This window comes from Schistocerca serialis, chromosome 2, assembly GCF_023864345.2.
Source record: "Schistocerca serialis cubense isolate TAMUIC-IGC-003099 chromosome 2, iqSchSeri2.2, whole genome shotgun sequence".
Lineage (NCBI taxonomy): Eukaryota > Metazoa > Arthropoda > Insecta > Orthoptera > Acrididae > Schistocerca > Schistocerca serialis.
This window is the reverse complement of record NC_064639.1, coordinates 873139322-873152208: the sequence shown is the minus strand read 5'-3', so window position 1 is coordinate 873152208 and position 12887 is coordinate 873139322. Positions and strand designations below refer to the sequence as shown.

At 46.0% G+C, this 12887-nt stretch overlaps 1 protein-coding gene across 1 annotated transcript in view; it reads right to left on the bottom strand.

The window, feature by feature from the left end:
• Positions 1 to 12887, bottom strand: part of LOC126456486 (uncharacterized) — a 319255-nt gene that overhangs the window by 44098 nt on the left and 262270 nt on the right. The window contains exons 9-10 of the mRNA XM_050092237.1: positions 8201 to 8341; positions 786 to 1220 (exon numbers count right to left, since the gene is read on the bottom strand). Coding sequence (XP_049948194.1) covers positions 786 to 1220; positions 8201 to 8341 — 576 coding nt within the window. The remainder of the gene's footprint in view (positions 1 to 785; positions 1221 to 8200; positions 8342 to 12887) is intronic.

The window sequence follows — 12887 nt, the reverse complement described above, 5'->3', positions numbered from 1 at the left end:
AACCTTGCAGAACTGGCACTCCTGAAAGACATGGCTTAGCCACAGCCTAGGGGATGTTCGCAGAATGAGATTTTGACTCTGCAGCGGAGTATGCGCTGATATGAAACTTCCTGGCAGATTAAAACTGTGTGCCGGACCGAGACTCGAACTCGGGACCTTTGCCTTTCGCGGGCAAGTGCTCTACCAACTGAGCTACCCAAGCACGACTAACGCCCCGTTCTCACAGCAAGGTTCGCAGGAGAGCTTCTGTAAAGTTTGGAAGGTAGGAGACAAGGTACTGGCAGAAGTAAAGCTGTGAGGACTGGGCGTTAGTCGTGCTTGGGTAGCTCAATTGGTAGAGCACTTTCCCGCAAAAGGCAAAGGTCCCGAGTTCGAGTCTCGGTCCGGCACACAGTTTTAATCTGCCAGGAATTTCAATGTGAAGGTGGTTCGACGAATCCTCTGTCAGGCACTTACATAGGACTGCAGTCTAGTCACATAGATGCAGATAGTGAGTTTAGCGCTTATAGACGAACGGGGTCCATAAGGTAAGGACGTAGAGTGGAGTCTGTGTGTGTGTGTGTGTGTGTGTATGTGTGGGTGTGAGAGAGATAGACAGAGAGAGAGAGAGGAAGAGAAAAAAAGAGACAGATGGAGAAAGTGAGAAAGAGAGAGAGAGAGGAGACGGAGAGGAGAAGGAGACAGAGAGAAAGAGTGGGAGAGAGAGAGTGGAGGAGGGGGGAGACAGAGAGCAGAGGGAGAGAGAGAGAGAGAGAGAGAAGAGAGAGGAGGTGGCACGGTTGTACCTGGGCGCCGGCGATAGTCGCGAAACGGAGGACCTGCAGCGCCGCGGCGGCGGTGGCCCAGTAGGCGGCGGCCAGCATGCTATAGTGCAGCGCGACGCCCACGACGACGCAGAGCGCCCCCGGCTCGGACTGCGCGTACGGCTCTGCGCCTGGGGCGGCGCCGGAGCCGAGGCCGGAGGCGGCAGCGGCGAAGCAGGCGTCGCGCAGCGCCGTGGCCAGCACGAGCTGCAGCAGCGCGCGCGAGCCGGCGCGCCGCCGCCACTCGCCCGCCACCAGCGCAGTGCCCGCGAAGCCGAGAGCGCCCAGAAGCGACAGCGACACGCCCGCCACCGACAGCGCCGTCAGCGTGCCCTCGTGCCCCAGCCACGCCACGTCCGCGTCCGTCACCAGCTGAGCAAAGTGCGTCAGGTGCCGGCAGCGGCACACGTCGCTCACCTGTAACCGGCCACCGCAGCTCTCTGAACCACGTATAGTTCTACATACTGCAGGGCAGCTTGTGTTGCAACTATCTAGTCATACGTACTGGAGAGATGTTAACAGTGCTACTGCTCAGTCGTACATACAGGTGAGAAACTTGCAGAGCCACAGCACAGACATACGTACTAGAGAGAAGCTCAAGTGCTACTGTCCAATAATTACACGTGCCAGCACCAGCAAATGTGTCACACTTGCAAGTGGTTGGTTGATTGGTTTGGAGTATAAAGGGACCAAACTACAGGGTCATCAGTCCCTTTTTCCTCATGTAAACAAGGCTCCAAATTCCCAAAAGGTTCTTGATGCAATAATTTACCAACAGCCGTACGATTTGTAGAAGTTTATTTTATTTAATGAACTTCAATGTGCTTCTACCATTTTCGGTATTACATTGATGTCATCTTCACGCCCCACTCGTCATAGTCGTAACATCGCTATACACAGAAGGAGCCATATAACTGGATCCATGGTTCAAATGGCTCTGAGCACTATGGGACTTAACATCTGACGTCATCAGTCCCCTAGAACTTAGAACTACATTAACCTAAGGACGAAACACACATCCATGCCCGAGGCAGGATTCGAACCTGCGACCGTAGCGGTCGCGTGGTTCCAGACTGAAGCGCCTAGAACCGCTCGGCCACTCCGGCCGGCTTTTGATCCGTGAATCAATCGTCCTGCAGCACGTAGAAGTTCATAAAATAAAATAAAATTCTGCAAATCACACGGCTGTTGGTAAATTATTGCATCAAGAAGTTCATGCCAGCTGTCGTCCCACGATCCATAATGGATCAACGAAGATTAAAATTCCAAAAAGGGGTTGCAGAATGGCAAAGGGCGGAAAACTAACGGGGAACCACAGTGAAAGAGAAAACGAAAGAAAATAACCAAAAGTGGAAAACGTACGTTAAAAGGAAAAGTAGTGGAACGTATTAAAATAATATAGCAGATGGCCGAGGCTGACTGAACATAAGAATAAATAAGGATGAGAAAGTCACTCTGCAAGACACTAGAATCTCCATCCTAAAAGAGAAGGTAAGATGAGCAAACATAGAAGTTTCAAAGAAAGCAGGTGTCGACAGGTGTGAAAATTATCGAACTATCACTTTAATAGCTCATGGCTGCAAAATACTAACATGAATTCTTTACGGATCAATCGAAAAACTAGTAGAAGGTGAACTCGGGGAAGATCAGTTTGGATTCCGTCGAAATGTTGGAACAAGTGAGGCAATACTGACCCTAGAACTTATCTTAGAAGATAGATTAAGGAAAGCCAAACCTACGTTTCTAGAATTCGTAGACTTAGAGAAAGCTTTTGACAGTCTTGACTGGAATATGCTCATTAAAATTTTGAAGGTGGCAGGGGTAAAGTACAGGGAGCGAAAGAATATTTAGAATCCACACAGAAACCAGATGCCAGTTATAAGAGTAGAGGGGCATTAAAGAAAAGCAGTGGTTGAGAAGTGAGTGAGACAGGGTTGTAGCTTATCCCCGATGTTATTCAAACTGTATATTGAGCAAGGAGTACAAGAAACAAAAGAAAAATTTGGATCAGGAATTAAAATTCATGGAGAAGAAATAAAAACTTTGAGCTTTGCCGATGATATTGTAATTCTGTCAGAGATAGCAAAGGACCTGGAAGAGCAATTGAACGGAATGGGCAGTGTTTTGAAAGAAGGATACAAGATGAACATCAACAAAAGCGAAATGACGATATTGGAATGTAGTCGAATGAAGTCAGGTGATGCTGAGGGGATTAGATTAGAAAATGAGACACTTAAAGTAGTAGATGAGTTTTGCTATTTGGGGAGCAAGATGGTCGGAGTAGAGAGGATATAAAATGTAGACTGGCTATGACAAGGAAAGCGTTTCTGAAGAAGAGAAATTTGTTAACATCGAGTATAGATTTAACTCTCAGAAAGTCTTCTCTGCAAGTATTTGTATGGATTGTAGCCATGTATGGATGTGAAACGTGGACGATAAATAGTTTGGACAAGAAGAGAATAGAAGCTTTCGAAATGTGGTGCAACGGAATAATGCTGAAGATTAGATGGGTAGATCACATAAGTAATGAGGAGGTACTTAACAGCATTGGAGAGAAGAGGAAATTGTGGCACAACCTGACTAAAAGAGGGGATCGGTTGATAGGACACGTGCTGAGGCATCAAGTGATCACCAATTTAGTATTGGAGGGTATCGTGGAGGGTAAAAATAGTAGAGGTAGACCAAGAGATAAATACACTAAGCAGATTCAGAAAGATGTAAGTTAAAGTAGTTACTCAGAGATGAAGAAGCTTGCACAGGATCGAGGAGCATGGAGAGCTGCATCAAACCAGTCTCTGGACTGAAGACCACAACAACAACAACGAATAAAACATACAGCCGGCCGCGGTGGTCTCGCGGTTCAGGGCGCGCAGTCCGGAACCGCGCGACTGCTACGGTCGCAGGTTCGAATCCTGCCTCGGGTATGGATGTGTGTGATGTCCTTAGGTTGGATAGGTTTAAGTAGTTCTAAGTTCTAGGGGACTGACGACCACAGCTGTTAAGTCCCATAGTGCTCAGAGCCATTTTAAAACGTACAACAACACCAGCCATTGAGGCGTTGTCGCCCAACACCGGAGGCAGGGTGCTGTGAAGGTTAAAATTCCGGGTCAGAGTGGCTCAAATAGGGCAGTTCAACAAGATGTGGACTATAGTCATATGGGAGCCACAGTGACACCGAGGTGGGTCCTCGCGTTGGTGAAGGTGGCCCTTTGTTAGCTGAGTATGGCTGATGCAGAGTCAGCAGAGGACAACGGAGTCCTTGGGAGTGTCTTACTTGGACGACTGCCACACATTCGTTGTCCTCTTAATAACACATAGTTTATATGGTGTACTGAGAGTGCACCGTTCGGTATCCCAGATCACGAAAACTTATCGGTGAAGGACCGATCGAAGATCAGTCTCTGGCAGGCCAATCTCCAGATCTGGTTTCCTGGTAGCCTTTTTGACCAGGCGGTCAACAAGTTCATTGCCCAGGCAACATGTCCTGGGTCCAAATGAAGGTCACTGAGCGTCCACTGTTGCCGAAGGCATAAAAAGACTCCTGGATAGTCGGTACCATAGAATGGCGAGGGAAGCACTGGTCCAGGGCTTGTAGGTTGCTTAAGGAGTACAGATGACGAAGAACTCGCTGACACAGGAGCTGATATGCTCAAGAGCGCGAATGATGACTATCAACTCTGCAGTAAAAACACTGCAGCCAGCCAACAAGGAGCCCTGTCCAGTGTGTCCAACGTGAGTATAAGTGAAATCAGCAAGATCGACGACCATTGATCCATCAGTGTAGACTATTTCTGAGCCCTGGAACTCGCTAAGAATAGAGATAAATTGCCAGCAGAGGGCCTCAGACGGAACAGCCTTTTGGGTCTAGCGACAGGTCCAGACGGCGTTGTGGCCACGGCATGGACCTTGAAAGTGTTTGTAAGTTGACCCACAGGAAGGTTGGAGAAGAAACGTGTAGAGTTCAGTAATAAGCGACTGGACATGGGCTGAAAGGAGATGCCCTGTTATGGGCCACCATTGCGTGAGATGGATCACCTTGCTAGGAAAAAGGAGACTGTAATTCGGATGGTGAGGTGAACTATTAATGTAGGCAGCATAATTTGCAAACAGTGATTTCCGCCGAAGCCGCATTGGAGGAATGCCAGCTTTCACGAGGAGGCTGTTCACTGGGCTCATTCAGAGAGCTCCTATCAAAAGCCAATCTCAACAGCGATGGATAGGGTCTAGCAGCCACAGTGCAGAGGGCGCATGACAACTCTGTATACGAGGAATCTTGTCATAAACTGGGGAGCTGCTTGCGTCATAATACCTCAGCAGTTACACATAGTGTGTCATGTTCTGGCAGCGACACCTGTGACATACCTGCAGTAGGACACAATTCATTAGCCAAGATACGATGGTACCCACTATAAAACATCTTGCAATTGGCCATAACTGCCCTGCAGCTGTGCGAAGTGCATAATTTGCTGGCAGCAGCATACATCACACAAGTGTAAGTGGAAATCGCAACTCTAAAGGCAAGAAAACGACATACATACTGGAGAGAGGCATGCAGTGCTGCTGATCGACAACCACACGTACCACCAACAGCATATGTGGCCACACTTGTATGTGACCACGATGGCTCTGTAGACATAGAACTGTAAATTGCACCACAGAAAACAGTTCTGTCTGAAAGTAAAATTTTTAAAGTTTATTCACTGGCAAGTACAGCGCCGAGCCAAGACAGGCCTGTGTGCAATGTCACAAGTAGAATGTGAGCTGGGTAGCACACAACTGGGGCACAGATACACCACACTCGACCACAGGGTTCAGAGTGTGACTGCAGAAGAATGACCACATCGTAACGTCATTCCAACAGCAGTGCAAGGTACAGAACCAACACACAAGTCATATGCGAGAGCGACTTTCAGCCGTTGACATGGGAGAAACCAGTGTGACAGTTTTCTGAGTTACAGCGAATCCACTTCAAGGCTGTTCCTTGAAGTGCTGCCTAATATTCGTCTTGCGACTTCAACTGTGAGCCCTCAGCCAGCCTGATACAATCCACTTCCATGTAATGCTGTTGCTGCCTGCTTTACTGCCACTGAGCGTGCTCGACCAGCAAACGTCCGGGGCTCAATCAAGGGTGGCCTTTAGCTGACAGCCATACATGCTGCCTGAGAGATGTGTACTAGTGCTGTGCTTCTGTGTGTACATGAGCCATGGCCAGAGTCTTCGCTGTCTCTTATTGGGAGGCAGGTGTTTCCTCTGCATGGCTACCGTCATCCTGTGTGGGGCTGGTGGCCCCTGACCTGAGTGTGAACTCTGATGTCTTCAAGAGCGCCTCGGTAAAACATTGTGCCCCGTCGCCAGCATTCCAGCTGGGTGGACAACGCCTGCAGACCCCTGGGTCGGCAACCTGCAAGATGTAATCCTTGTCAAAAGTGCAGTTTCCAACCTCTGACATTAAATGGTGACACCACTAAGCTGGACAAGTCAGCAATTCTTGACCACTTTCACCACTCTGGCGCCTTCGTTCAGTGACATGGAGGAGCTATTTGCATTCTACGAATCCTGAAAAGAAATGTACTCACAGCCAATACTATCACTGATACCCTTGGGTGTTGCCCAGAAAGAGCACAGTTCCTTGGTCTCCACACTTATTACGTATTGGGTATCTACTTGCATTATAATTCCACATCAGCACCACACCAACACAACTGACACACCTGCAGTCAGACAGAATGTATTAGCCAAGCCACACTCTTACATACTAGAGAACATCTTGCATTACAGTAGTTCACTACTGCTCAGTAGTTGAGTGAAGCGCGAAATGTACCAACACCGTCAAATGTCACACACCTGCCAGTGAACACTACGACTCACTTGCTGTGACGTCTTCACACATACTGCAATGAATGGTCTGCAGGAGTACCTTGCATTAAAACTGCTTCTTGTCTGTCAAGAACTGCTCAGAGTCTGTCAAGTGTCAGAACTGGTACATATGACACACTAGCAGGCCGACACCACAGGACGAAGCGTTCCTATACAAACTGGAGGGTAGCTGGTAGTTATCTGTTCTCTACCACTGATCATCTCAACAACGTGTCTCAGATCCCAGCACTGGAACATTTCACTCACCTGTAAGTACACGCTGCAACTCTAGACACTACATCCTTACACATACTGGGGAGAATGTTTGTCAACAGCCTGTGTCACAACTGGTGAGCAATGCTCAGCAAGAGTGTGAAGTGCACTGTCCAGCATCAAGCATCTGCAAGTGGCCATTGCAACTGATTAGACATATTGCCTAATATTGAGTATACATCACTGAAAGAAAATGGTGAGCCTCTAAGACTTCATTGAAAGCAAGTAGCAACTGCTCCAGAATCTCATTTGGGCAGCACATCAGTAAATTTATCTTTGTCTCTTTTTCCAGAAGTAGAGCACAAGAACTAAATTTATGTATGTGCACTGAGGGTGAGTTGGAGAAGGTGAGGCAGATGGAGGTGCGTTGGCAGAGACAATGTTATCTCCCCTTATTGCATGAAGTGTCACGACATTAAGTCTACATGCTTTCTGTAGTAGCTTCAGATCCCGAATTAATCCTTCACTTCTCAGCGGAGTGCGTAAAGCTTTCAAACTTCTTGGCAGAGTAAAACTAGAGTGCCTGACAGGAACTCCAAGTTGGAATCCTGTCTTCCCGGAAATTCCTAGATAATACAATTGGTAAGGTCACTGCCCACGAAAGGCAATGTCCCAGGAAGCTACACAATCAGCCAGAAACTTTGAAGATATTGCGAAATTTCTATTGGAGAATTCTCATCCCAAATCACCAAACAGTTTGTCAGTTCAGGAATATCAAAGATTTTTATTCTAGTAATTTCTTATTTGTGACTAGTTTTCAGTCAATGATGACGAGGTTAACATAGCTTTATAAATATAATATGGAATGGTAGTCCATTAGAATCAGTTATGCAACTGGCATTCAAGAGCCCAATATTTGAGTCTCGTGGCTCTATGAACAGTTGAGTTTGTTAATATCAGATGTACAAACAAGTTATGACTGCCACTGTCTTGGTACAAATCAATAACGAATTGGAAAGTACTCACACAGCAGCTCAATAATTTGGGAACTATCGAGCTATGAATGTCACAAGTTTCATTATTCATTTTGTAGAATAAAGACAACTCATATGGTATGGACATGCGAAAAAGATGTCAGAGGAGAGAAAGAAAGAAAACAGGGAGACCATGGGCAAGAGGGATATAAGGAGTTCATACATTAATTAGAAGAAGAAATATTGAAGAAAAGCTGTGGCCAGATTGGGACAAATGGAGAATGAAAACTAAATTTGACGAGTGATGATGTCATAGGTCAGCGAAGCCCAGAGGTGAGATGGCGGTGCTGTTACCTTCCCCCTGGAGATGAGCCTGCAGTTGTCGAAGTCCCAGGTGGAGGTGTTGAGGTTCCAGTAGCCGCAGCGCCGCCTGCGGATGGCCACGTTGCTATTCTTCAGCACGATGTCCACCTCTCCAGAGCCGTTCAGCACCGCCTGTGCGACACAGGGAGCGTCCAGGTAAGCATGGTACGTCTCTCACAAAATCCGACGAGTAGCAAAATAGGTGACATAACATATTGAAGCTGAAGTGTGCGAGGTTATTTCAAATAGATAGCCAGACATCCCGTGTGAGTTAGAGCACCTTGACAACAGACTGCCTATATGACGTTAGGGACTACTTTATCTTACAATGCCGACTAAAAATTTCAGATTGCTTCGAAATGTGTCACAGAAATGACACAGGATTTGGGCTGGAAATCATTAAAAGAAAGGCGTTATTCGTTGCGACAGAATCTTCTCACGAAATTCCAATCACCAACTTTCTCCTCCAAATGCGAAAAAATTTTGTTGTCACCGACCTACATAGGAAGGAATGATAACCACGATAAAATAAGGGAAATCAGAGCTCGTACGAAAAGATATAGGTGTTCATTCCTTCCGCGCGCTATACGAGATTGGAATAATAGAGAATTGTGAAGAGGGTTCGATGAACCCTCTGCCAGGCACTTAAATGTGATTTGCAGAGTATCCATGTAGATATAGATGTAGAAATGTATTGCGGGATTATCATTTCAGCGAAACTGCACGAAGTAGGAAGCATGCAGCTGATTTCTCATTCAGAAATTACTTTTGAATGTTGGTTGTTCGTGAGAAGATCGTGTTATGCCTCGTGTAAGAAGGAGAACCAGTGCGTTTCAGAATTACACAGTGGCGGCTTCGTAGGGTATGGAGACATCGATTTATCGTTCTGTGGTGTTGCTACTGGCAGTGGTCGAAACCCCACAACGGTCATGTGGCTGTCGAGTCGATGGGTTCAGTAGGTTGACACTCAACGCCATGCTAGATTTCAACGGTCTCACGTGACTAGCACCAGAACTGGGACAGATGTATTGTTTGCTAGGCCGTGTACAGTCATGCAGCAGGAAATGGGTTTATTAGCAGCAAGACGAGTGTCCACACGGACGACATCTTGAGCAGGTCTGAATGTCACCACGATTACCATTGTTGCACTTCCACTTCACGCGCAGTAGAGAGAGGCGCGCCGACGGTGGTATGTTCAGTCGCCAGTCACACAGGCCATTTGGTACACAACAAGATGACCTCTGGTTTGCAAAGCCTGTAATTTAAACAGCAGATCTCCGTGACATTAATAACAAGATAACGCAAGATCACAGGTTGCCTGTGTTACTCAAACCGACCTCCTTACAGAGGGCGTGCAATTGTTCCTCTGACCAATAGATTCTCCAGATCTCTCATCAATTGAAAATATTTAGGCATGACGCCCCAACGCCACCACTCGCCAGTCTCTACGAATGATGAACTCTGTCGCACAGTTGAAGAAGCGTGGGATGAGGTATCCGTATCTGTTATTCATGCCCAGTTCGACTCGACAACCACGAAGTTCCACACTGTTGCTCCTGACAGAAGTGGCAGCTCTCTGTAATAAATTTCGCATCCTGTACGGATTCAAAACACATACAGTTTTCGTATATATTTACTCTGTACTGTATAAATACATGAAGTAAATTTTCTTAGTCGCTGTATGAATAAACATCAGTGTAGTTTCCAGTATAGTTGTAAAATAACTGAAAGAATTTCAGCGAAGCTTAGTAAACGTAAAACTTACTGTCTGTTAAAAAAAGTATGAGACGAGCACACCCCTAGCACTCCTAGGGCTGGAAATTGGTGTAGAGAAGTGGGAGGGGTGACATGCAAGCAAATCTTTGAACGCCTGGAGAAACTGAAATCAAAGCTGGTATATTTATGATTCACCATATGACAAAGTATACACTATGTGATCAAAAGTATCCGGACACCCCCAAAAACATACGTTTTTCATATTAGGTGCATTGTGCTGCCACTTACTGCCTCCAAATCAGCGACCTCAGTTGTCATTAGACATCGTGAGAGAGCAGAATGGGGCGATCCGCGGGACTGACGGACTTCGAACGTGGTCAGGTTATCGGGTGTCAGTTGTGTTCAAAAATGTTCAAATGTGTGTGAATTCCTAAGGGACCAAACTGCTAAGGTCATCGGTCCCTAGACTTACACACTACTTAAACTAACTTATGCTAAGAACAACAAACACACACATGCCCGAGGGAGGACTCGAACCGCCGGCGGGAGGGGCCGCGCATTCCGTGACATGGTGTCAATTGTGTCGTACGTCTCTACTCGAGATTTCCACACTCCTAAACACCCCTAGGTCCACTACTTCCGATGTGATAGTGAAGTGGAAAAGTTGAAGGGACACGTACAGCACAAAAGGGTACAGGCCGACCTCGTCTGTTGACTGATAGAGACCCCCGACAGTCGAAGAGGGTCGTAATGTGTAATAGGCAGACATCTATCCCGATCTGCACACAGGAATTCCAAATTGCATCAGGATGCAATGCAAATACTATGACAGTTAGGCGGGAGGTGAGAAAACTTGGATTTCATGGTCGAGAGGCTGCTCGTAAGCCTCACATCACGCCAGTACATGCCAAACGACGCCTCGCTTGGCGTAAGGAGCGTGAACGTTGGACGATTGAATAGTGGAAAAATGTTATGTAGGGTGACGAATCACGGTACACAATGTGGCTATCCGATGGCAGGGTGTGGCTATGGCGAATGCCCGGTAAACGTCATCTGCCACTCAATTTTTTGACAGAATTTTGTAGATAAATGAACATAAAAACAAAACAACTCAGGATGTTTTAATTATTCTAGTTCCATACGTGTGGAATCTTACACTTGGCATACTGTGAAAATTTCATGTCTCTACCATCATTACGTTTTTAGAGAACGGGTTATTTCTTGTATAAATGTAGCTCAGAGATATTAAGGTTTAAACATTTTTTGTTACAAATTCTTATACAGACTTAAATTTCTGCGTCTTTGATGCACTAGAACTGCCCTGGCCCATAGTCTGTGTTTTCTTCAGTGTCACAACAGCCTAGTGCTTGCCTCCTCCTTTTCTTTCTTGCTTCTTTTGTCATTTACTGAGCAGCTAACTCTGCTTCACGTACACAAAGCTCATCCAGTTCCCGCAGTCCTTTAGCTGTGTTCTGTCCAAATATTACCCCTAACTTCTCCAGACCCTTTCATAGTTCCCACCATTAAAAGTTATCACAGCATCAGACACTGCTAACTTTAGAGAGATACGGTCAACAAATACATTTTTAGGCACACGGCACCACACAACATTATTGAAGGACCCATTCACATTCTGGGTCTACCCACGTAAACACTTCTTTAGTAATTTAGGATTTGCAAAATCTCCGTAAATAGGTTTGATTGTCTCCGTTACTGCCAAAGGAAAAAGGGTAAATTCATGCAGGGTGCCAAAAAAATCAGCTTGCCTACATTCACACCAAGTGTTTGGTGGAGGTGGACACAAAGTATGACATGGCTTTTCATCGGTTGATATTCGATGAAAGAAAGTGCTCCACACAGCTCTTTTCATCTTGCCTAAATTGTCACAGCATCTCTAATGGCCTTCCCATAATATTCCTGTAATTCATCAATTACTTAGTCCGTTAGTCCTTCTAGACTGTGTAGTTCCCAAGATATGGCTGCTCAACTATGGCAGTATATGCGTAGCCGCGATATTTGACAGCCACACGTCAAAGTTCGAAATATTATTTGAAGGTCTCACAATTGTCTGATTTTAATCTATTATATACCAAAATGTTCAGGAAAGTCCAAAAGTACATAAAGGAGTAGAAAACAGCAGATGTCAAATTTCAACGAATTTCACGTACAGTGTCCCCTTAAGTTCTGAAGATGCTCGAGTCTGTCGAGTGAAAAGTTTCAGTAAAGGAAAGTTATAGACGATTTGTGGCTGCTCTACAATTTTAATTTCTAATGACAGCTGTTCCACCTGCAGATGATGCCTGAGCTCGTTACAGATGTTGTGTTATAATTGTTTTGGTTGGCAGGAGAGCCAACACCGGGGTACTAGAGGAGGCCGAAAGGCACGCGTTTTAGCTCACGCAGGCTGGCGTGAGGTCTGGAACAGGACAAGGAAATTAGAATTTAGAAAAAACGGACGTAGCTGGTGGAATACTTACCTTTAATCCGTTAATGAAGAACGTCGGTCTTGCCGGTACATGATTTACAATATTAATGGTAACTGAAAATGGCGCCTTGCTAGGTCGTAGCAAATGACGTAGCTGAAGGCTATGTTAAACTATCGTCTCGGCAAATGAGGACGTATTTTGTCAGTGAACCATCGCTAGCAAAGTCGGTTGCACAACTAGGGCGAGTGCTAGGGAGTCTCTCTAGACCTGCCGTGAGGCGGCGCTCGGTCTGCAATCACTGATAGTGGCGACACGCGGGTCCGACGTATACTAACGGACCGCGGCCGAGGTTACCACCTAGCAAGTGTGGTGTCTGGCGGTGACACCACAATAATCACGTATTGCGTAAAGTTGAATTTACAAAAAAAATTGTAAAGTATTTTTCTTTGTAATCTATATACTGGACATATGCTTCTAAAAACATAAACTAAATTTGCGGTTTTATTTCTGCGCTTACACGATTACAGTTCACACTT